The sequence below is a fragment of the Eriocheir sinensis genome, chromosome 51 (genome assembly GCF_024679095.1).
Source record: "Eriocheir sinensis breed Jianghai 21 chromosome 51, ASM2467909v1, whole genome shotgun sequence".
Classification (NCBI taxonomy): domain Eukaryota; kingdom Metazoa; phylum Arthropoda; class Malacostraca; order Decapoda; family Varunidae; genus Eriocheir; species Eriocheir sinensis.
In genome coordinates, this window is record NC_066559.1 from 4,721,642 (window position 1) to 4,747,255 (window position 25,614).

At 43.8% G+C, this 25,614-nt stretch overlaps 1 protein-coding gene across 12 annotated transcripts in view; it reads left to right on the forward strand.

The window, feature by feature from the left end:
- LOC126982575 (TWiK family of potassium channels protein 18-like) overlaps positions 1–25,614 on the forward strand; it is a 151,370-nt gene that overhangs the window by 50,546 nt on the left and 75,210 nt on the right. For 9 of the 12 annotated variants that reach the window (XM_050834733.1, XM_050834737.1, XM_050834731.1 and 6 more), the window contains 3 exons: positions 23,888–23,962; positions 24,513–24,739; positions 25,161–25,350. In XM_050834733.1, coding sequence (XP_050690690.1) covers positions 24,661–24,739; positions 25,161–25,350 — 269 coding nt within the window. In that variant the 5' untranslated portion in view covers positions 23,888–23,962; positions 24,513–24,660. Of the gene's footprint in view, positions 1–7,373; positions 8,326–23,887; positions 23,963–24,512; positions 24,740–25,160; positions 25,351–25,614 lie in introns of those variants that run through there. The other 3 variants (XM_050834734.1, XM_050834732.1, XM_050834735.1) reach the window with 2 other exon arrangements.

Sequence of the window (25,614 nt, forward strand, 5' to 3'; positions counted from 1 at the left end):
AATGCCGATAGGTGGTGAAAGGGAGGAAAGGAAACGAGAGAGGGGGAGCTTGAAGGAGGAAGGAAAGAAGAGTACGAGGAAAGGAAGAGTGAAACGAGCACGGAAAGGAAGGAAAGGAAAGGGCGAGGGCTGAAAATGTGGAGGGACAAGGGAGACAATTGTTCCTTAAAGGTGGAGTTTAACCCTTACTTCCACCACCACCACTACAGGCACCACCAACACCAGCAACGTCACCCTCCCCCCAACACCACCACCACCAACAACAAGCACTGGAGAGGAAAGAGGATATGAGAAATGGAAGAAAAGCATTAACAACAATATATATATATATATGGAAGGGAAATGAGAAATCAAGGAACAACAGGGAATGAAAAGGAAAATTAAGGAAATGGGAAAATATTAAATAGGAATGTTTGGTAGCAGGAACATATCACAGCAGTCTAGCATTTATTTCACCCTGCTATGTAAATAAGAAATCATATCGTAATACAACGTTACACAAATTATCTGTACGTTGACGAATCTGATTGGAATTGTCACTAAATAACGAACTGATCTTTTATGTTACAATTCACTGCCAAAACCTGTCGCGATCAAGAACATGTAAACGACAACACAGAAATTTCGAAGGCAGAACAATAACACATTCTGACAAACTATTACGAACATGTCCAAACGTGTTGCTCAGTATTACGCAGCATCCCTCAGCCCCTTCAGCCAGCCCCTTGTCGTCAGCATAACAGAGGGGAACAGAAATCACAAGGCCAACGTCAACGGCAGAGAAATCAAAACACCTCACCCCTCGACACACGGCCTTAACTTCTCCCTCAGTGCTTCATCTTTTTCTCCATTCATTCCTCTTCCCTGCACCTAGTTTCTCCATTCCACACGATTCTCCGTCAATCTATCTTCCAGTTTTTCATCCCCCGTGTCGCCCCCTCTTGCAACGGGTCACTACACACAACACCATAAACCCCACCACTCGCAGGCCCCATCACCACCTCCACCACCCAGCTAAGCAGTGGTCTCGCGAGGTTCCCAGCACTTTCCTCACTCCCGCCGATAGCTCAGCCGCCACTCCACTCTCTTGTCCTCCTGCTTTATCCACAACCTCCCGCCTCCGCCTCCGCTTCCTCCCTCCCTGCCGGTGACGGACGGGAGTTTAAGGGAGGAAAGCTTCTGTCTGTCTCCGCGCCTTGCCCAGCCGTGCTTTCAGAATCCCCTAAGAGATGCTTTTAAAGCGCTCGCGGTGGCCCTGCTGCAGACCGTGTGCGGGGTACCTCATAGACTGGTGTGTGTGTGTGTGTGTGTGTGGTGTGTGTGAGTGTGTGTGTGTGTGTGTGTGCGCAGACACACACACACACACACACACACACACACACACACACACACACACACAGGTAGATATATGCATAGGCATCGAAAAATTAGAAGTAAGAAAACTATTACGAAACTGTTATTACTTCGTCTCTCTCTCTCTCTCTCTCTCTCTCTCTCTCTCTCTCTCTCTCTCTCTCTCTCTCTCTCTCTCTCTCTCTCTCTCTCTCTCTCTCTCTCTCTCTCTCTCTCTCTCTCTCTCTCTCTCTCTCTCTCTCTCTCTCTCTCTCTCTCTCTCTCTCTCTCTCTCTCTCTTTGAAGTTATTATTGCCTTGGCAGCACCGGAGAGGGAGTGACCGCCGCCCGTTCCCGTCCTGCCGCCTAACGCTACAATATAACTTTATCCCTTCACCCGCTGCCACACACCCACGCTGACACATCCTCACGCACCCGGCTACACTCCTCCACCCATTCCCACACACGCGGTAACACATAACAGTAATTTCATCTTACACCCAATCCTACACCCATATCTACTCCCTCACCTCATTGCTACACCCATTGATATATACCCATGCGCCCATTCCCTTCCTCCACACCCGTTCTGCCGTCCTTACTATTATTTTCTTGCGACGTTTACACATACACACACAAAGTTACACCCAATACACCAACCTCAACACTATATAGTTACTGGTGTTCTAATGTGATTCTGTTGATTTCTCGACCTCATTTGAAATGCATATTACTCGATTTCATGCTCCCCCACCCAAAAACAACGAGTTCCCACAGGTCCCCCAAGATCGTTGAGGGCAGGGGATAGGCATAACTTGAAAAGAGGCATAACTCGAAAAGTAAACATTTGCGACGGAAATGAGGTACAAAATCATGCAAATCACTACATCTATCACCAGAAAAACATGAACCACGTAAGAGAATCGTTGGTTGGGTGAAACTGCAAATTTTCCCTAGTTACACCCACACACCTGCTTCATCATGTTTCACCCACACATACACCTCAACATAATTTACACTATAACACACCAACGTCAATACTGATAAACTAACACGTCATCACCAAGGATCTTCAAAATATCTGCCGCACCTCACCAAAAAAGACACGATACACCACTCCCTGGGTCACCATTCTCTCAAATACAAGGTCACCACACATTGGATAGTCAGCGGAGGGAGACACACAGGTCTTAAAGTCTTAATACTGTACAGAACGTTTCCGATGGGCCGCGAGGGGGATGCATAAATGAAAATCGGATCGGTGTTAGAAAGGGTTTTAGACAACACTGGCCTTCGCTCACCACCACTCCACCACCACCACCACTATCCTACTCCCCCACCACCACTCCTCCACCCACTCCACCACCACTCCCCTACCATTACTCCAGCACCACCACTACCTCGCCCATCCCTACAGAAACATAAATACCGCTGCCGAAGCTCTGATCTAAAACAACAAACAAACTTGTGTGAAAATATTTGCTAAAGAAACAGATAACAAAAAACTACAGAGAGAGAGAGAGAGAGAGAGAGAGAGAGAGAGAGAGAGAGAGAGAGAGAGAGAGAGAGAAGTGGTATAGTCCCCCAATGAAGGTTAACTGGAACAGAAAATGGACGTCAATCCGCTGAAATGTTGCGTCATTAAGAGTAATACACTGCAAGGCACATTTTCCTCTGAATTACTTAATGCCGTGTGTGTGTGTGTGTGTGTGTGTGTGTGTGTGTGGAGCTGGTCGATATTCTGGACCGTTGTGTGTTTGTCTGTTTGTCTTTCTCCCTCGGGGGTAGACACACACACACACACACACACACACACACACACACACACACACTAATACGAAAAACGAAGGTGATGAGAGATCAAAGTCCTTGCAACACCAATAACTAAAGCATCTTCCCTCTCTTCTTCCCTCCCTTCGTCCTTTCTTCACTATTGTCGTACTCTTTTTCTCCACCTTTTCGATATATATATATATATGTATATATATATATATATATATATATATATATATATATATATATATATATATTTTTTTTTTTCACTTCCCTCCTTCCTTCCCCTCCTCCACTCATCACTCTTTCCTCACTTCTCACCTGTCACTCTCAGCTTCTCTAATCGCTCCCTCCCCAAGATATAATAAAGCCATGTACAGATTTTTAATTTACAAATTTATGTGCAAGTTATACAGACAGTTTACTGCAGTTTGCGTAACACTGTGAGAAATTCTCGCTTTCATAACCGAGGGAGGAAGTGGAGCAAAATGATGAGGTGGAGGAGGAGGAGGAGGAGGAGGAGGAGGAGGTGCAAAGTAATTTAACTAATAGGCATTACAAGAAATATAATTAATAAACAAGTGTTTGTATGTATATACATGTGTGTGTGTGTGTGTGTGTGTGTGTGTGTGTGTGTGTGTGTGTGTGTGTGTGTGTGTGTGTGTGTGTGTGTGTGAGCATAATTCACCTACCATCTTCCTGGACTGAGCTACTAGCCAGTGTGTCCCGGGTCTGAAGGCCTTGAGGTTTTCATCCTTGGGCGACACGCCGTCGGCGGTGCCAGACCAACACCCCGGGTACGGGGGCGGGACATAACACCACACTGATACCCGCTGCCCAGCGAGTGTGAGTGGACAGCGGCACAGGTGTAAGGAGACTGCGAGTCCGTCTGAACTCACCCCGGGAATCAAACCTCAGATTTCACGGTTGTGATCCTATAGCGTGCTAACCACTGTACTATGAATTACGGTCTTACATAGACACACACTGAAGATAGGACACGACCGCCGACTGACACCTACCATCTATCAAACAGTGGGTGGACAGCGGTATGGGTGAACGAAAACAACCAATCCATCTCTGTTCCGCCCGGGATTCGAACATCTCGAAATCACTAACCACTGAACTACCTGTGTGTGTGTGTGTGTGTGTGTGTGTGTGTGTGTGTGTGTGTGTGTGTGTGTGTGTGTTGTCCAATTGACTTGATCTGCATTGGTGATGAAGAGAATTGCTCGTTTCTCTCTCTCTCTCTCTCTCTCTCTCTCTCTCTCTCTCTCTCTCTCTCTCTCTCTAATTGTGTTTGGTGAAATTCGTGCAACTGCCACGCGTCGTCTCGTAGTTAAATTACTCCTACTCCTCTTCTTCCTCTTCCTTCCCTTCTTCTTTTCCTCCTCTTACTCCTACTCTTCAGCCAACTCTTCTACCTCTTCCCAGTCTTCCTCATCTAACTCCTCTATACACCATCAATCTTCTTTTTTTCTTCTTTCTACACTTTTGTCTTTCGTCACCAACCATTTATCTTCACATCTATTAACTATTCAAGTATGTTTTTTTTCCCACCAAAACATTTGTTGAACTATTTTCTCTTTAACTCCTTGATATTGGCTTTCCTTTTACTTCGTCTTGATTTAAGTGTTTGTTTTCTTGGTCGTGAGTCAAATCAAGGTAGGTAAGGGGAGAGAGGGAGGGGAAGAGGAGTAGGAGGGAAAAGGAAGGGGAAAGAGAAGGACGGATGAGGGAGAAGAAAAGGGAGAGAGGAATGAGGTGTTGGAGTTGGGAATGGAAAAAGAAGGAGAGAAGAATCGGGAGAGATTGAGGGAGAGGGAGAAGGAAAGAGAGAAACAGATATGGTAGGAAAGAGAAAGGGGAGAAAGAGGAGAGGGACACAAAAGAAGAAGGATATAGAAAGGGAAACAAAGAAGAGGGAAAGGAGGAGGTGGATATATAAAACGTTAAGCTAACGAAGGTAGAGAGGGAAGGGAGAAAGTGTTACGGTAAAAAGTGAGAGGGAAGGAAGAAAAGAAAGGGAAAGGAGAGGGGAGAGTAGAGGGGAAGAGATAAAGCGTTAGGGTGATATGGTAGAGGGAAGGAAGAAAATGTAAGGGTAAAAATGATAGAAAAAGAGAAGGATGGGAGGAGAGAAAGGGAAAGGATAGAGGTGAGAGGAGGAGAGTGGACATGAAAGCTTCTGATGCCCCATACCTGTCACACCTGTAGCCATAAATAAGTCATCGAGGCGTGCATTGATGGGGGTACACACACACACACACACACACACACACACACACACACACACACACACACACACACACACACACACACACACACACACACACACACACACACACACACACACACACACACACACACACACTCAGCCACACCAAAAAATGAGACAGACAGACAGACAGTGATAGGCAGACTTACAGACAGACAAAAAAAAAAAATACCGCCAGCCAGACATCGTGCACATAAAACCTGACGTAAGAGAGAGAGAGAGAGAGAGAGAGAGAGAGAGAGAGAGAGAGAGAGAGAGAGAGAGAGAGAGAGAGAGAGAGAGAGAGAATCCCCCCCCCTCATTGCTTCCATTATCAGCCCCCCCTCCCCCCTCCTCCATTAGCTACCCCCTTCACCCCCACCCCTTCTGTCTTCCCTATCAACCTTCCCCCTTACTTAAGAGCGCCGTTATCAAATTCCCCTCCTCGTAAAACCCACCATCCTGCCTTTTCCCCTTTCCCTGCTCCACTTCATCGACTCCTCCTCTTCCTCCTTCTCCTCTCCCCTCACCCTCCCTTACATCCCCCCTTAATAAAAGTTTCATCCCCATCCCCTCCCCTTTCTCCCCCACTTCTGCTTTTGCTCAAACTTAAGGGAATTTTTCTTTTTACTTCGTTTCTCTTCGTCCTCATCTCCCTCCCCCCTTCCCTCCTCCCCACCTCAAGTCTGCATGGGGGGGGGTTGTAAGATTGGGGAGAGTGGAAGGGAAAAGTTGGTGAGGGGGGAGAAAGGGAGTGGAAGGAGTGAGTGAGAGAGATAAGAGGTGAGTAAAAAATATACTTATGTGGAGGGGCTTTAGGAGGAGGAGGTGGAGGAGGAGGTGGAGGAGGAGAAGGATCGAGGAAGAAGGAATGCAATGCGGAGCTGCAGGATATTGAACGGATGGTGGTGGTGGAGGAGGAGGTGGTGGCGATGGTGGTGGTGGTAGTAGTGGTGGTGGAGTGAGTTTGAACGATCTTAGGTGGAGGGAGAGAACCACACCCACTGACTCCACTATTTCCCTCCTCCTCTTTCTCCTTCTCCTCCTCCTCCTTCTCCTCCTCCTCCTCCTCCTCCTCCTCCTCCTCCTCCAACTCCTACTCCATTCCCTTTTCCTTCCCTTTCTCGTACTCTTTTTACCCCCCTTTCCCCTACTTCCTATCCTAGCTTCTTCCCGCTAACTTTCCCTCCTCCTCTTCCTCCTCCTCCTCCTCCTCCTGCTCCTCCTCCTCCATGCCAGCCAGTCACTCCACAATCGTGTTCGTGTGTGTGTAGTGCGACGGTCCAGCTGACTGTGTGTGTATGTGTGTGTGTGTGTGTGTGTGTGTGTGTGTTAGGTAGCCAGTGGTGATAGTGATGGTGATAGTGATGATGGTGATGAGTAGTACATGATATAATGATGCAATACTAGTGACGAAATGACAAAGAGTGATGTGACGTTATATAACCAGCAATGATGATGGTGGTGATGATAATGATGATGATGATTAATATTAACTCCTGACTGTGATGGTACTGGCGGCGACATGGTGTTGAAGAGTTGTTAGCGGTGGTGTTAGTGTTGTGTGTTGCTTGGGATGGCTGGCGCAGTGCAGGGGTGTTGGTGTTGGTGTTGCCAGGGGACGCAAGCAGTGAGGCGCCGTGTGTTGCGGGCAGAGGGACGGCAGGAAGGGGAGAGAAAGAAGTGTTGCGGGCATGAGGGAGAGAGTAAGAGTGTTCTGGAAGTAGGGAAAGCAATGACGAGTGTTGCGAGAGGAGGAATGACTAAGGAATAAGGAAAGAAGGGCATGTGGGTCGTCCCTCCCCACCCCCACCCCCCCCCTCATATCTTTGCAATGCGTGTGTTGCGTTTGTTTGTCTGTTTGTCTGTCTGTATCTGTTCTGTGCTCCGTGTTGACTGGTGCAATGTACAGTGACTGGGAAGTGTTGCGTCACAGTGTCGTGATTGGAAAGTGTTTTGTTGTGGTGTTTCGTCTGTTGTGTTGTGTTGTTAATGTTGATTGATTGATTGATAAGTTTATTGTTGATTTTCTAATAGGACGTAGCGCGTTGTTACTTATCTCCGTTCTAATATCACAGAACCATAACAGGAAAGATGAAATAAAACAAAGAAAAAGTTAACTCATAAAAAAACTGTTAAGAAAATAAAGTAAAAAAATAGACATACTGAGCGCATTCATTAACTATAACACAACAAGTAAGTAATGCTCGTTTAGATTGCATAGTACATACACAAACAACTTCCCTTACGTAAATAAAAAAAAAACATGAATAACAAAACCAAAAATCATGCAGAAAGTTTAAAAAAATAATATAAAGAAAAGGAACAAGAGGAAAAGCAAATAGGAGATACGTAAAAAAAATAAGATAGACAAATAAATCTGAGGAAAGAGAACACTTGATAACAATAAAAGAACACGTAAAAAAATACAAAAAAATAAGAACAATAAAGAAAACCAAACCTCGAAGAAATAAATGGACGAAAGAAAACGTAATTGACTGTAAGCTTATAAAAGAAAATGGGGGTCGAGTTTAGGAAGACGGTGACATAACACGCTTCACGGCCACCGACGGGAAGAAGAAAGCGGGAAGAGAGAAAACCGGAAGCAGGGCGGGAGGAAGATCACCAGAGAGAACATCAGGACGAAGAACTAAAAAAAAAAGGAAAAAGGTTGGCGTGTCTTCCCTACCTCACCATCTTCGTCCTGACTGAACCTTACTGACACTTTGATGGTGATGAGTGTAGTGATGGTGATGATGGTGATGGTGTCTCGTTTAGTGTTGTGAAGGAGAAAACGTTTACAGTGATTCCGCTTCCAATTTTTTCTCGATTTTAGTCTTCCTCCTCCTCCTCCTCCTCCTCCTCTTCCTCCTCCTCCACCTCGTGATGTCTTGGCAGCGAAGACGAGTCGACGTAAAGGTGATGTGACAAGAACCAGCTGGAGACGCAATGCTATAACGAAGGTACGACACACACACACACACACACACACACACACACACACACACACACACACACACAGAGAGAGAGAGAGAGAGAGAGATGTTCCTCGTGCGCAAAGTGTCATCGATCATAAATGTTGATGATCTACATTCGTGAAAAACCATTAAGTATTTTAAAACATTAACGCCGCATTAATCAAACTTTTTATTCCTCGTTCCAAAGTCCTTCGTTGTGATAATGATGTAAATAAAACACGCGCGGAGAATCGAGCCCTGAGAGGACGCCACAAGTGTGACAGGCGCCCACTGAGATAAATCCGTCGTCACAATTCTTTGTTGTTTGTTGCTCAACCACCAATTTGATCCGATCCAGTACCTGATCAATCAATACTATTGTTTTAATTTAATTTATGATGCTTTATCACGCTTTCTCAAAAATGAAAGATAGACTACGTCCAGTGATGATTTTACGTCATAAACAGTGAGTCGTATAAAAAGGTTAAAATAGATTTGATAGGGATCTTTTATTTCGGAAGCCATGTTGTGAGTCCCCAATTAATGAGTGGCTTTTAGACTAATGGGCCTGTAATACCCTGGTTTTTTGTCTTTCTTCTAAAAATCGGTGTCACATTAGCTTTTTTTCAATCTGAAGGGACAATCCATTTTATATAATTTTCCTCTAGAAATTCGGATCATTCTATGGGACTCACCTTTCTGTACCGACAGTGGCCTATGGGGGGGAGGGTAAAGCCTCAGTATCAGTGAGTCGCTTATTAACTGCCTTAAGACGCTGTACAGCATTTTAAGATCGCCATCAAGTGATTGCCGAAATTGACTTCTGTTGTTTACTCACACGCACAAGTGTTCAACGTTACTGTTTCTTTGGTGTTTTTCAGTAGGTTGCAAGTAGCTTTTTGGAGAGAGAGAGTGATTTTCCCACGCTTCTATCCTGTACGCAAACTCGTATTAAGCCAATGTACACAGAATGCTAAGCTCATCCATTACCAAGACACACACAAACACACACACAAACTCTCTCTCTCTTTCTCTCTCTCTCTCTCTCTCTCTCTCTAACACATTGATTCCTTTTATCCATGAATGTAACGAAAGAGAGAGCAAAGAGAGAAGAATAAAGAAATGAAGTACAGGAAGAACAGAAAGTGAGAAGAAAGGAAGGCGGAGGAAAATAAAAAGACACACGGAAGAATTAAAAATATTAGAATTGCGCGAATGGCTCAGGAGAACGGGTGAAGAAAAATGGAATGCCAGGCGAAGAGATAGGAAAAAGATATAGAAAGAATAGTAGGAAAATATGAAGGGTGCTTGAATAAAGGATAGACAAATAAATATAAAAGATATGTTTACAGAAAGATGTAGAAAAATAGATAGGTAAACATTGACATACAGAAAGATACAGATAAAACTCATAGATAGATAGATCGACAAAAAGATTTAAAATAGATAACCAAAGGTAGACAGACAAGGCAGATACACAGACTGATACATAGATAGAGAGATAGGTAGATAGATAGACAGATATAGATAGATAGAGAGATAGAGAGACTGATGGATGGATGAATAGATAGATAAATGAGTAGAGGTGGGAAAAAAAACATAATCAAGGACAAAACGTTCAAGATTCGTGATACTTTAATAACATATGAGAGACACAGACTAAATAAGGGAGTGACAATGGAAAGGTTTAAAGAAAAGGTAAAAATTAAAGTTACTGCAACAACACGAAATACAATATGCGAGACCACAAAATATTACAAACTAAACAAAAATGGTGGAGAGAACGGAAGAGCAAAAATGAAAAAAAGGGGAAAAATATATAGAAGAGAGAGAGAGAGAGAGAGAGAGAAAGAAAAAAATATTAGATAAAGATTGCAAGTCAGCACGAGAAGGAAGGTCGTGTGTGGTTCCCCTGCATCAGCACAATCACTCCGCTATAGCCCGGCCTGTCCTGCCCTGCCACCCTGCCACCCTGCACTCCACCAACCCCCCCAAACACCTTACACACTGCCCGTATCCACTAACCCACCCACACACACCCTCAGTCTGATACACCTGCACCCCTGTTGACTGGCCGACATTTTCTTCATGCACTAAAGGAAAAATGAAAAATCTCATTAATTATCCATCTATCGATCTATCTATTTATCTATTTATCAGCAAAAACACTCACCAAAGCAGGTAACCTCGTCGAGAAATGAAGAATTTTTATGACCTGTTTTTTGTAAGTTTTGTTATTTCTTCGTCCCTTCAATTTACCCTACCAATACTACTACAATTACGGGTTTTCTACTACTACTACTACTACTACTACTACTATTATGGGTAAAACTACTATTAATACCTGTCACTACTACGTATATACTTCTACTACTACTTCTCTTCTAATATTAAACATCCTACTTCTCCTCCTCCTCAATCTTTTCACCACGCCAAACCAGCCCCCCTTCTTCTTCTTCTTCTTCTTCTTCTTCTTCTTCTTCTTCACCTCCTCCTCCTTCTCCTCCTCCTCCCCTTCTGTCTCATAACCCGCCGCGCCGCCCCACAACTAAGCTGCCTGTCACCCATACATTGTGCGCGCCTCACCAAGCACCCGTGCCCACACCACACCCACATCCTCCCCACACTCACACCCACACCCACCCACACCCCTCTGCACCCCCTCTGTGTCCGCCAAAATGAACTAACACTGAAAGGAAAGTTTACATCAAGCTTCTCTTCCTCCCCCTCTCCCCTTTCTTCCCTTCCTCCGCTGCTTCCTGCTCCTTATTCTCTTTGCCCTCTCCTCCTTTCTCTCGTTTCTTGATATTTTTCTTCTTCCTGTTCTTATTGTTCTCATTTTTTTTCTCTTTTTTCTTTTTCCTGTTATTTTTCTCGTCCTCCCGTCCTTCCTCCACCTTTTTTCTCTCTTTTCTTCCTCTCTTTCAATATTTCTTCTTTCTTTCCTTCCTTTCGTTCTTCCAAATGCTCCTCCTCCTCCTCCTCCCCCTCCTCCTCTTCCTCGTGGTCGTGGTTGTGGTTGTGATGGTGGTAATGGTGGTGGAAGATGTGTACCTAGTAGTAGTAGTAGTAGTGATGATGATGATGATGATGATGGTGATGATGATGACAATGTTTCATCTTGCATCATTAAAACACCATTCATTATTCCGCATTTTCCTGCAGTAATATCAATATCCATCTATTTTTGAGAGAGAGAGAGAGAGAGAGAGAGAGAGAGAGAGAGAGAGAGAGAGAGAGATGAGGACCAAGATAGAGGGTTAAATTTACTTTATATAAACGACAACAACAACATGGCCATTGTCCCGCCTGACGTCACGCCTCCCACACGCCCCTTAAAGCAGGCTCCAGTGATCGCTGTTTTTCTTGGCCCAATCATGGCGTCCTCTCCTCCGTGTCACCCCCCGCGGCGCAGTATTAGTCCATGAACCTTGATCGAGCTCCTCTTCTGCTCCTCTTGGTACGCTATTCGTCTCTCTTCTCTTCTTTTGTTAGTACGCCATTCTCTCTCTTCTCTCTCTTCTTTTTTGGTATGCGATGTTCTCTTGTTTTTTTATATTTAGTACGCCATTCTTTTTTTTTTTAAGCTAAGGAGACAGTTCAAGGGCGTAAAGAAAAATATTAAAAAAAAACCCGCTACTTACTGCTCCTGAATAGAGGTCAAAGGAGTGTCCAAAAAGAGAGGTCAATTTCGGGAGGAGATATTTTCTTGTTATTAATATTTTTTTTCCTGTCATTTTTCTCCTCCTCCCTTCCTTCCTTCCTCCACCTTTTTTCTCTTTTCTTCCTCTCTCTCAATATTTCTTCCTTCTTTCCTTTCTTTCGTTCTTCCAAATGCTCCTCCTCCTCCTCCTCCTCCTCTTTTCTCTCCTTAGTGCGATATTTTGTGTTCTCTTTCTTTTGTTATTGCACTATTGTTTTCTCTTTCATTTTCTTGGTACGATATTCTGTCTTCACTTCCTTCTTGTTAGTACGATGTTTTTTTTTTTCTCTTGTAAGTAGGTAAGCTCTTTCCTCTTGTTGGCACGGCATTTTCTCTCTTGTCTTCTCGGTACAGTCTTCTCTCTCTTGTTATTACGCTATCTATTCTCAATTCTTAGTATTCTATTATCTCTCTTTTTTTTTAGTACGCTATTCCCTCTTCTTTTATTAGTGCGTTATTTTCTCCCTTCCATTCTCAGTACGGTCTTCAGTTGTTATTAAGCTATCCTCTGTTCTAAGTACTCTATTCTCTCTTCCCTCTCTTCTCTTCTTAGTTCACTATTCTCTATCTTTTCTTCTATGACCCTTTTCTCTTCTTATGTTAGTTCGATTGTCCCTCCCTTCTATCCCTCTACTTTTGTTAGTAAGCCAGATATTCTCTCTTGTACAGTGCGTCAGCCATTCTCTTCTCTCGTAAGCTAATCATTCTCTATCTCTTCTGTTAGTACGCCAGATATTCTCTCTTATATAGTCCGCCAGCCAATCTCTTCTCTCGTAAGTTCACCATTCTCTATCTCTTCTCTTGTCAGTACGCCAGCCACTCTCCGTTTTATGTCCAATCAAAGTGCTCCTTCGTATGTTTATTGCTAAGTTACATTGCGCCCTTGATGGCTGACTATGTCTCTTCCTTCCTTCTTTTTAGTACCCAGTGGCGTTGCAGAAAGATGATAGATAGATAGAAAGATAGATACAGATAGATAGAGATAAATATGCAGATAGATAGATACAGAAAAACAGATATAGAATGGGAGAAGAAATGGTGTTTTTTTTTATATTTTACTTCCTACAGACTGACAAAATTACATGATGCGTCTCTATAGTGTGTGTGTGTGTGTGTGTGTGTGTTTTGGAGGGGGGAGGAGGGGGTGCATAGTCTCGTCATTATTTACTGGATACATTCTCTGATTATTACAAACTCAAAGTGAAAGATAAAGAAGTTCCAATTTTAAATCTTTGGAGACGCGTTTTAGACACGATTCCGATTTCTAGAGGCAGATTTTTAGGTGGGTATGAATGGGTATATCATGACTAGGTATTGCATTGCTACGAAAACCAGACGGAGAGATGATATAAAGCATTGTCGGAGCATGATGGAGGACACGCTAACATTAGGCAAAGAGGTGGAGGACGTTGGGAAAGGTTCATGTCCAGCGGGAAAACTTCACTACTGGCTGCAGATTTTTTTTTTTTTACAACAAAGGAGACAGCTCAAGGGCACACATAAAAAAGGAAACAATAATAATAAAAAAAAGCCCGCTACTCGCTGCTCCTAAAAATAATCAAAAGAGGTGGCCGAAAGAGCGGTCAATTTCGGGCAGAGACAGAGGTAAGTATTGAGAGGAGACAAAATGTGCCTTGTGTTGTTGTGGCGATGATGACAATTTTCTCTCGTTGGTAAAAGTGATGATGGTGATGGTGAAGAGGTTTAGGATGACGAGGAGCATAGTAAAGATAGTGATTGTGATTGATTACTCTCTCTCTCTCTCTCTCTCTCTCTCTCTCTCTCTCTCTCTCTCTCTCTCTCTCTCTCTCTCTCTCTCTCTCTCTCTCTCTCTCTCATATTGAGAGACAGAGAGAGAGAGAGAGAGAGAGAGAGAGAGAGAGAGAGAGAGAGAGAGAGAGAGAGAGAGAGAGAGAGTATATATACATACGACCTATCTACGACTCTACAGCAATTTTCAACGTTATTGTTGTTGTTGCTCTTGTTGTTGGTTGTTGTTGGAGGAGGTGCTGAACCGGGACATAAAACTTCCCTTTACTGATCTGTGCATAACCATTACTGCTGATTCCTGATTCCTGATTCCTAACTCCGTCTTTCATCTTTTACTCCTCTTCCTCTTACGATTCCTTCTCGCTCTCCTCCGCCCTCTCCTGCTTTTTCTTTCTCCCCTCTCCTCTTTTTTGTCCTTTTCGATTACCTATTTTTTCTGGTCTTCCTCCTCCTCCTCCGCCTCCTCCTCCTCCTCCTCCTCTTTTTCCTCCTCTCTCACGCCTCACTCACCTGGGACAAAGGCAGGTGGCGCGTCAGTTCTGTGGAGGATGAAAGAGAGAACACAGGTAACAAAGGTGATTTATCGGGCACGTGGCATTCTTTAATTAAGGCAATGAACGCAATCCTTGACGCAGAATGAACGATGATTTACGCGTTTGTCCGTTTTTACTAATATTGCTTATTATGAATATTTTACTTTATTCCTGTCTGATTCCCTGATTACCTGTCCTTTCTCTTCCTCTTGTGTTTGTTTGTCTGTCTCTCTGAATGTATGTATGTATGTATGTTGCCTGTATGTATGTATGTGTAGATGTATGGATGAATAGGTGGATGGAAAGATGAATGGATTACTGGGTACTGTTTGGTCATGCACATATATATATACACAAATAGGTACATGCCTACACATATAATACATCTACATAATGAATACCTACCTCCATACATAGACACTCATACATAACGAAAAAACATAACACGAAAAATATATTACCGTTAAAATTACCTGCAATAAACGCTGTCGTGATGTAAATATGTTGATACACAGAAATATAAGTTTTTTCCCCTCTCCTATGGCATTCTTTCCTTGTTAATGTGAGGTGAACACCCTTCCTGCTCTTAATACCCTTCCTGTTCTTAATTCCCGCCTGTTCTTAAAAGCTGCCCTCCTTAGCGACTCTGTGCCGTGGTCTCAAAACAAAGCGTGGAGGTGTTTTGTTTTATTCAAGGTAGTTTTTGTTCATCGTGCGCGTGCTTAGGGATGAGATTGCCGTGCTGGTGTGTGTGTGTGTGTGTGTGTGTGTGTGTGTGTGTGTGTGTGAATACGTATGCATGTATATATGTACCTGTATATATGTATGTGTATATGACGGTATCTTTTGGTCTATCTATCTGTATGAAAATATGTATGTTCACCTCTAGTTGTCTGTTTTAATGCTCGTTCACTTCTCTGTCTGTCTGTCTGTATGTATGTCCACCTTTGTATCTGTCAATCTGTCTGTCTACTTGTCTATCTGCCTCTATGCATGTCTGTCCACTTCTCTGTTTTAAGTTTCTTTCTTTGCCTGTTCACCTTCCTTCCTTTGCCTGTGTGCGTGTGTAAGCAGAGAAGATAATGCTTAAGCCGTATTTTTTTTTCTCCTTTTTTCATCGTTGCCCTGAATGTTTTCCGGTTCAAACACGAAACACTATGACTCATACGTCCCCCCCCCCCTTCCGCTACCCCCTCCACCAACCACCCCCACCATTACCCTCTTCCCCCTCAAATGCCTGTACCACGACCCTCCTGCTCTTCCACACAGCTGTCCCTACCTTCCTTCTCCTTCTCCACCACGACCACTACACAATGCCACATTCGCCTTCCATTCCTCCCACTCCACCACCAACGCCGCCACAACCCTTTACCCCCTCCACTATCACCATGCCCTCCACCCCCCCACATAACTTTCTCTACCTTTCTCCCCTTTCCCCACCACGACCACCACACAACCAACCCCACCTTCCCCTCCCATTTCCCTCGCTTCCACCTTTGTATACTTTCTCCACCACGACCACCACACAACACCACCTTCGCCTCCCACACCCCTCGCTAAGTCCTTTCATATACCTCCCCCACCAGATCCCCAGTAATACGACTTTCTCCGTCCCCTCCGTCAACCTTCTTTCACGCCTCCATCACCACCACCACCATCACCATCACGCCTAACTTCTAATATTTCTTGATGCGTCCTGTCAATCATTTCCCCAAAGCCCCCCACCCAGTGTTTTCATCTTCACCTTTTACTCCATCTTCGCTCTCTTCTTTTCAATTTTACTTATACTTTATCATCCACTTCCACTGCCTCCACTTCTCTTCTTCCTCACACTCCTACCCTACTTTTCTTCCCTCCTTTCTCACCCCGCCGCTGTTCTACTTTCCTTCCTCTTTCCTCCATCACCTACTTCCACTTTCCTCCCTTCCTCCTCACTCCACCACTACCCCACTTTCCTCCCTCCTTCCTCATTCCACCCCTCTCACTCCTCCCCAGCAGACACATACTCCGCCTCCCTCCCTCCCTTCCTCCCTTCCTTCGTTTACGACTCTTCCTCCACCTCCTCCACCGCCAACATACAGTAACTAAGTAAGTAGTGTCCACTGAACCACCGTCACCATCACCAATACCTCCACCACCACTTCCACCTCTTTGAACTTCACATCATTCTGCTTTGCTCCACCAACTTATTAATGTAAGTAATTCTATGGCGGTACAAATTATCTTCTTTTGGTTTTAGTTGCATAGTCCGTTTCAGCTCTCCATATAGTTCGGCTTCCTGTACCATGATTTGTTATATTTGTAAGTATATGTGTTGATTAGTGCGTGATTCGGTACACTTCTCCCTACGTCTGGCAGGTTCTTCGATTCTTAACCCGGTAGCAGCGACGGGCCAAATTTGTGGCTTTACCGTGTATCAGCGACGGGCCAAATTTGTGGCTTTACCGTGTACCAGCGACGGGCCACATTTTTGCCATGATATAAACCCCAAAATAGATGATGCATAAACTGATCACAAATGCGTTGATATATATTATGAAATGGTTTGCGTGAGTGATGATTTTTCTCATTTTTCTCGCTTAGAGGAACCTTTAAGAAACATGATCCCTGCAGCTACCAGGTTAAATCCGATTAACTCTACGTCTACGCAATCCCGTTCCTGTTGTTGTTGAGTATTTTACTTTATTTTCCGTTGTCGTTGTTATTTGTTGAAGTTATTGCTGTTTTCTTGTAGCTGTAATGTTGTTGGTGCTTTTATTTCTTGCTACTACTTCCACCACTGTTGTAGATGATAGATACATTAGTAGTTAGTTTACACTCCATTAATCCGGTTCGCTTTGGGTAATGATTTTTTTTTTCATTAATGCGGTTCAATTTCCGCTGATCTAGTTCATTTGACGCTAGTCGTAAATATGTTGCTTGATTTGCTTTGCTCTCCAGTAATCCAATAAATTTCCGGCACTTCGCTTCACTTTTCGACAGTCCAGTTTACATTCCATTAATCGCGTTCATTATGCAGTAGTGCGCTCCTCCCGGGCCGTCCATATCCGTTTTTCATGGCGTGTTGGCTGAAGAGATATTTTGCATTTATGTCCACTTGAATCATGCTGTTATTGCTGCTTTTCGGGATGGGGGAGAGTGGGAATGGGGTGGTGTTGGGAGGGGGGTAGTGGTGGGGGTGTGTGACGATGGAGGGGGGCGGAGGGAGCGGCGGTGTGGTCATGCCATTCGTTGTTTTACATGTTCCTGTAAGTTCTGTTCCATGTTGTTGTTCAAGGTGGTGGTGTTTTGTTGTTGTTGAAGGTGGTAGTATTTTTGTTGTTGTTGTTGTTGGTGGTGGTGGTGGTGGTGGTGGTGGCCCTCCTGTTTTTATTGCTATTTAACTATTATTGTCACTATTGCTTGTTCTCGTTTTTTTTTTCCCCTCTATTACAGTTATTGCTCATGTTATTGTTACCTTTGCTGTTGATCCTATATTTCAATAGCTTTTGTTTTACTTCTGAATTTTATCTTTCCACCCCACTAAAAATATAACGATCTTCAGAGTTTTACATGTATCTCTGTTACTCTATTCACAAAAGCCAACATCCAGCCACAACACAAACAAAAAAACAAAATTACATGAAACAGTTCAACATTGTAACGTAAGGGGAAACAAAAAATATATATTCATAATCATATTTCACGCTGTAATATCAAAAGATTGTAACACTAATTCCACAACGACACATGTCCATTGCAATACTAAAGAAACACAAAACTCCATAACCTAATTACACATCACAGAAGAAACACAAAGCTTTATGACCTAATTCCTCCTAAACAAAATTCCCCATTGTTATAATAGAAGAGACTAATACAAACTCCATCACCTGATTCCCCAACGATATGTCTCCATCGAAATACTGAAAGAAGAAATAACGAGAAAGAATTATAAGCTGCCTGCACGAAAAAGAAAACAAATATAATCAGTCCATCACAATATTACCATAGCCAAAAATAATATAGTAGAAGAAAGTAATAAAAAAATCTCCATAACCTGACTCTCCACCAATATGATTCCAATGCAACACTAAAATAAAAATAAGAAAAATAAAAGGCAAGACGAGAGAGAATGCCAATATAATAATCAGACCATCACAGTATTACCATAACCAAAAAAAAACAGAGTAGAAGAAACAAATAAAAAAACCTCCATCGATGTCTCCCTTGAAATGCTAGAACAAAAATAGAGAGAAATAAAAATAAGACGAAGAAAGGAAGCCAATATCATAATTAGTCCATCGTAGTATTACCATAACCAAAAAAAAAAACAGAGTAAAAGAAACAAATAAAAAAACCTCCATCGATGTCTCCCTTAAAATGCTAGAATAAAAATAAAGAGAAATAAAAGCAAGACAAGAAAGGAAGCCAATATCATAATCAGGCCATCGCAGTATTACCATAACCAAAGAGATGCGACGGCAATACTTTCGTCGGGTTCTTCGTTTCCATTAATAGTTTCCTCGCCGCTGATCCGCTTTGTGTGTGTTTTACGAGGTATGTATTTTACGGCCGCGCGTGACTGCCCTGACGAGACGCGGTGCGGGATTGGTGTGCCGCGGGAGAGCTTCCATGAATCTCTTACATAATGAATAATGTGAGGGATACAAAGACCTCTCCCCCATCCTCTCACATGTTTACTTCTTTTATATTGTTTGTTTTTATTATTCTTTTATTTTTCTTTATTTTTCTTTATTTTCTTCCTTTTCTTCCTTTTCTTCTTCTTCATTCATCGTCATCATCATCATCATCATCTTTTTCTTCTTCTTTTTTCTTCTTTTCTTCTTTTCCTTGATTTTCTTTTTTCCTTTTCTTCATTTTTTTCTTTTCTTTTTTTCTTCTTCACACATATTCTTTTCTTCTTTTTTTTCTTTTACTGTTTCTTCATCTTCTTCTTCTTCTTTTCTACTACTACTACTACTACTACTACTACTACTACAATCAGTATTACTACTATTACATTGATTTTCTTACGTTCTTCCAGATGTTACAAATCCTGAAGTCACAAAAGCGTTACTCATCACATAATATCAAAGTCGAAAGAAAAAATAAAGCAACCGGGTTCAAGAAGGAGAAATACGTGTCTCAACTGGGTGCGGCGCGGTACGAGGAAACACATTGATTTTCTTTGTCGATCACCGGGCAACGTTTGGAGCGATTCGTCAATAGGCAATGGTAAAGGGCAAAGATCAGTCACTTTAATCGCGTACACAAAGTTGTTTTCCTTCCGTCCATGAGCTCGACCGGGATTCACACTGTGTTCTTGTATAGCAAATGAATGGCATGTCAAAGCAGGAGGAGTTTCAAGGCTTCAGACGCAGAGAATACTATCTAAATATCTTTGTAGTCTTCCATTACCAGTTAGAGTTCCCTGAATATTTTTATGCATACGTAGTTACCTTTTTCGAGGAATTGTAGATATTCTCTTTCATAATTACGTCAAGATATCGGATACTTGTTTTCTTTTTACTGTAGACTAGGATATGATAGAAATGGAGAGGAGAGGAAAAGAGAAGAGAAGAGAACTGCAAAGAAGAGAACATAACAGAACAGAGGAGAACAGAGGAAAGGAGAGGAGAGGAGAGGAATGAGAGGAAAGGAATGGAGTAGTATGGATTAAATAGGAAAGAAAGGGATAGAATGGAATAGAAGCCAATAGAAAGGAAAACAATGGTGTGAGGAAAGACGATTCGAAAGTAGAATACAGAAAAAGTACAATATAAAGGATAACAAGTAGAGATGAGAAGACTGCAAGCGTACGGCAAGGAAAAGGCATAAAGTGAATTGAGTGAGAGAAGGGGGGGGCAGCGAAGGAGTGATGATGGTAAGTGAGGGGTGGCGGCGGTGGGGGAGGGAGAGGTCACGGGGGGAACCAACCAGCCATTCGTTATGTCAGTCACGCCACCTTCATGACGGATGGGACGCTGCAGAGTAGGTTTTATTCGCAATGCGCTTGAGGAAAAAAAAAATAAAGAAGAAAAAGAAGAAGAAGAAGGAGAAGAAAGAGAAAAAGAAAAAGAAAAAGAAGGAAATGAAAAAGAAAATGAAAAAGAAAAAGAAAGAAGAAATGAGAAAAAGAAAATATATAAAAAAGATGCCATGATTTTAGCCCGTTTACTGAGGGTCTGCGTCACGAGACCATGACGGATATTGTTATAGCTCATCAACATTTCATAAGTTCGTGAATCTTTCAACTAAAAAAAAAATCCGATATAAAAAGAGAGTTCAGTGTATTTATTAATTTACCATTATCCGTCGGTCTGTCTACCTGTCTGTCTCTGTCTGTGTGTCTGTCTTTCTGTATGTCTGTATGCGTGTGTCTGGTTATATATATATATCTGTTTGCCTGTCTATCTATCTGTCCGTCTGTTTTAAGCTCTTTTTGTTTCTTTGTTTATGTCTCTCTGTCCATATTTCCATGTTACTCTGTCTCTCTGTCCTTATGTCCATTTATATGTCTATGGGTCTACTTGTCTCCCTGTCTACCTGTCTCTCTACTTTGGTCTCTTTCTGTCTCATCTCTTGTTTCTCCCCCTCAACAGTAATAAACACCTTAATCTAACATGTATCTTTTCTCAACTATTTATTTTTCTTACATTAAAACCATGCATAATAACACAGCATACACATATTTACATACAATCATTCTTTGTAACACCATTGAAATATCTCTGTTGAGTCGTAAACATGTATCCAGACTCAAAATCTCTGTAAAATCATAGTCTCTCTGTAAATCCATCTCTCTCAATTTCCGTTCTGATTGCTATGATTTTGATATATTTTTCTCTGTCAAGCATTACGGATTACAGAGAATTTTGAAGCTTAGTTGGACTATCTCTCTCTCTCTCTCTCTCTCTCTCTCTCTCTCTCTCTCTCTCTCTCTCTCTCTCTCTCTCTCTCTCTCTCTCTCTCTCTCTCTCTCTCTCTCTCTCTCTCTCTCTCTCTGCCTGGAGGAGGAGGAGGAGGAGGAGGAGGAGGAGGAGGAGGAGGAGGAGGAGGAGGGGGAGGAGAGGAGAGGAGAGGAGAGGAAAAGAGAGGAGGAAGAAAAAAAGGAAAGAGGACGAAAGGAGTGGAAATGGAAAAGGAAGAAAATAAAGAAAAATAAAAAATGAAAGGATGAAAGGAAAAGAAAAGAAAGAAAGGGAGAAGCAAGGGTATGAAAAACGAGAACTATTAATAGACGGAGAACTAGAATTAGGGAAACGAAAAGGAATATTATAAGATTTTAACAGAAAGAACCAAAGGATTAGAAGAAACGGGAGGGAAAACAGCAAGACGAGGAGGAGGAGGAGGAGGTAGAGGAGGAGGAGGAGGAGGAGGAGGAGGAATAGGAGGAGGAGGAGGAGGAGGAGGAAGAGGAGGATCAGACATGGCGGCGCCCTCCCTCTCTCTCCCTTACAAATGGTCGGCGGCCACGCGAGGGAGAAGTCTATTAATCGACGATGCAGGGCGCGCACACACACACACGCACTCACACACACACACACACACACACACGCACACACATGCACCAGACAACACGTAGACATATATAAAAACTACGTACAAAAAAGTTGGCATTTCACACACACACACACACACACACACACACACACACACACACACACACACACACACAAGTAGAGAGAGAGAGAGAGAGAGAGAGAGAGAGAGAGAGAGAGAGAGAGAGAGAGAGAGAGAGAGAGAGAGAGAGAGAGAGAGAGAGAGAGACCAAACGCTGCTCCATATAATTACATGTTATTATATTTTTCCTCCTCTTGTATTAAAAAGATTATTCTCTCAAAGGTGAAGCAACATAAAAAGTTAAGGGTGAAAAGGAAGACAGCCTTAGGAGGACAGAGGTGAAAGGGAATATGAAAGAAAACGGGGAAATAAGACGAAAAGGGAACACAAAAGTAGGGAGGAAAGAAGAGTAAATTGGGGATGACGAAAGGAGAGAAATGGAAAGGGAAAATATGTATGGAAAAGAAAGTATGGGGATGACGGAAGGAGAGAAAAGAAAATGGAAAATATGTATGGAAAAGAAAGTATGGGGATGACGGAAGGAGAGAAAAGGTAAAGGAAAATATGCATGGAAAATAGAGGTATTGAGTGTACTTATAAAAGGGGAGGGGAGGGTTAAGACAGAGGGGGGGAGGATGGAAAAGGGCAGTGGAAGAACGAGGGGAAAAGTAGAACATCAAACCAAGAGAAAGGAAAAAAAGGGAAACTGATTAGAGAAAGAGAAGGGAGGGAAAAAGGACGTGAAAGTTAGGTGAAAAGAAAACTGAGGTAGAAAGAACAAGAAGAGGGAGAGGAGGAATCAAACGAGGGGAGAGAAAAAAGAAAGAAAGATAGGGAAAAGGGAAGGAGGGGAAGGGTTAAGGGAAGGGTGAGAGGAAGCTAACGTGCCATATGGGAAAGATAAAGGGAGGATAAGGAGGGGAGGGGAGAGGAGGGGAAATAGAGAAGGAAAAAGGGGAGAGGAGGGAAAGACTATCGCGCAATGACCTCTCAAGAATTCAATGGCGGATTTTGAGGTCACGAGGTGCAGTGGGGAAGGGGGGAGGGGAGGGAGTGGGTAGGGAAAGGGAGGAGGAAGGAAAGAGGAAAGGAAGTAAGGAGTAGATAGGGAAGGGAGGGAAAATGGAAAGGAAAAATGAAGAAAAGGAGAGGTAGGACACAGATATGATAAAAAAAGGAAAGGGAAGCAGAAAGAGAAGGAGGAAGGAGTGGATAGGGAAGGGAGGGAGGAGGGAAAGGAGAAAGGAAGAACAGGAGTCGTAGGGGACGGACATGATATAAAGAAGAAGAGGGAAGAAAAATTGGTATGGGGAGAGAGGAGAGAAGGCAAAGGGAAGGGGAGAGGAAAAATGGTAGTGGAAAGAAGGGAAACAACACCAACGAGAGGGAAAGAAGGAGAGAAGGAGGAAGGGAGAAGAGGGGAAAATGGTACGAAGAGAAGATGAAGGAGAATAGAGAAGTATGGGAAGAGAAACAGAAGGAAGGAGAAGGAGGGAGGAAGAAAGAATGGATTTTCATATCATGCCTTTGATAATAAAAGACGATGGGAGATTGTGGGTGATGGAGGTGGTGGTGATGGTGATGGTGAGGGTGGCAATAGTGGTGCTGGTAAAGATGTCCTTGGTGATGATGGGAGGGGTTGTGGTGTTGATGTTTCTGATGTAATGATGATGATGATGAAGATGACAATGATGATGATGATGATGATGATGATGATGATGGTGGTCGTATCATTATTCTTTACCTCATCCAGCACATTATATTTCTTTCCCTCTTTGTACTGATGTGGTGGTGGTGATGATGATGATGGTGATGATAATGATGATGATGGTGACGATGATGACAGTGATGATGATAATGGGGATGGTCATGTTCTAGTCTTTCTTTATCTCATGCAGAACATCATAAATTTTCTCCTCCTTGTTCTGTTTTTGTTTTTTTCCTGTTCCCCGCGGAGGTCCCAGCAGAGAGCGTCATAGTGAGGGGCGGGACACTAATAGCCTCCCTCCTCCCGCAGGTGGCGCTGACAGAGACCGATTGACCTTGACTCGCTGCAGGTGGGGTCACAAGAGGAGCACAGGTGAGAAAAGAGGTGAGGGGAAGGATAAAGGGAGAGCTGGGTGAGAGGGAAGAATGGAGAGAGTGGGTTAGAAAGGGATATTGGAGGAAGAGTGGGATGAGAGGGGAAGGATGAAGGGAGAGTGGGGTGAGAGGGGGAGAATGGAGGGAAAAGAGGGGTGAAAGGGGAGAATGGAGAGTGTGGGATGAGATGAAGAGAATGGAGGGAGAGTGGGGTGAGAAGGAGAAAATAAAGGGAGAGTGGGGGGGAGAGGGGGAAATGAGGTAGAGTGGGGTGATAGGGGGGGATGAAGGGAGAGTAAGGGGAGAGGGGGAGAATGGAGGGGAGAGGGGAGAGAGATATGATGACCCATACAAACAAGCAGGTGACCCATAAATAAGCATGTGAATTTTCAGATAACACACACACACACACACACACACACACACACACACACACACACACACACACACATTAGAGAGCTTTTTCGTACCCAACATCTATAAAACAGCCCGACAGGTGATTTACGCTTAATTTCCATATGTACGGGGAGATAATGATCACGTGTTCCATTCCCCGCCAGGTGAGCGTCTTCAGGGGAAAGGTGAGACGTGGGGAGCTACCTGAGGACCCTCCCCCCTTCTCCTCCTGTCCTCCCAAGCACCTCAGCGCCCCGGGAGTAAGCTGGGGGGACTTAGCTGACTCTCACGCCCTGCAACACACCTGGCAACATGTCACGTCTGGAAGGAACACCTGAGCCGCGTGGAAGACTGTTGGATGAGGAATACCTGGGCAGAAGAGGCTCGTCAGGTGAGGCAACGCACGCACGCACACACACGCACACACACACACACACACACACACACACACACACACACACACACACACACACACACACACACACACACACACACACACACACACACACACACACACACACGTAGATATCACACCTTCATGTCATTCTCTCTTCCTTTATCTTCATTCTCTTTCCCTCTCTCACTCCCCTCTCTCCTCTCCCCCTTACACCCCACTCTCCCCTCATTCCCCTTCTCTCACCTCAGTCTCCCCTCATTCCTCCCTTTGTCAACCCCCTCTCCCCTTCATTATCTCCTCTCACCCCCACTCTCCCTTCTTTCTCCCTCTCTCACCTTACTCCCCTCATTCTTCTCATTCCCCCCACTCTCCCCTCTTCTCCCCCTCTCACCCCACTCTCCCTTCTCCCCCACAGAGCTCCAGGGATCCCGCCATGGCACTCCCCCAGCAGGCACGCCCCCCCGCATGGGCACCCCCAACCTCAGCCCACGCAACCTCCCACGCCCGCACACGCCCTCCACGCCCGCCCACTCTGGCACGCCGCCCCCCGGACCCCCGCCCCCCTACTCCTCCCTGCAACTTGAGCCTGTATCACCTTCTCGAAAGTGAGTAGAGAGTGAGAGGGAGTAAGTGGGTGAAAGTGAGTGTGAGTGGGTGAGAGGGTGAGAGATGAGTAGTGTGATGGGAGAGAGTGAGAGAGAGGGATTGGAAGTGAGTGAATGAGTGACTGACTGACTGAATGACGGAGAGAATGAGTGTGGGTGAAAATGAGTGAGCGAGTGAGTGAGTGAGTGAGTGATTGGGTGGGTGTGAGTGAGATTACTTGAAGGAATGGTTGAGAATAGAAGGTAAGTGAAAATGGGGTAAGG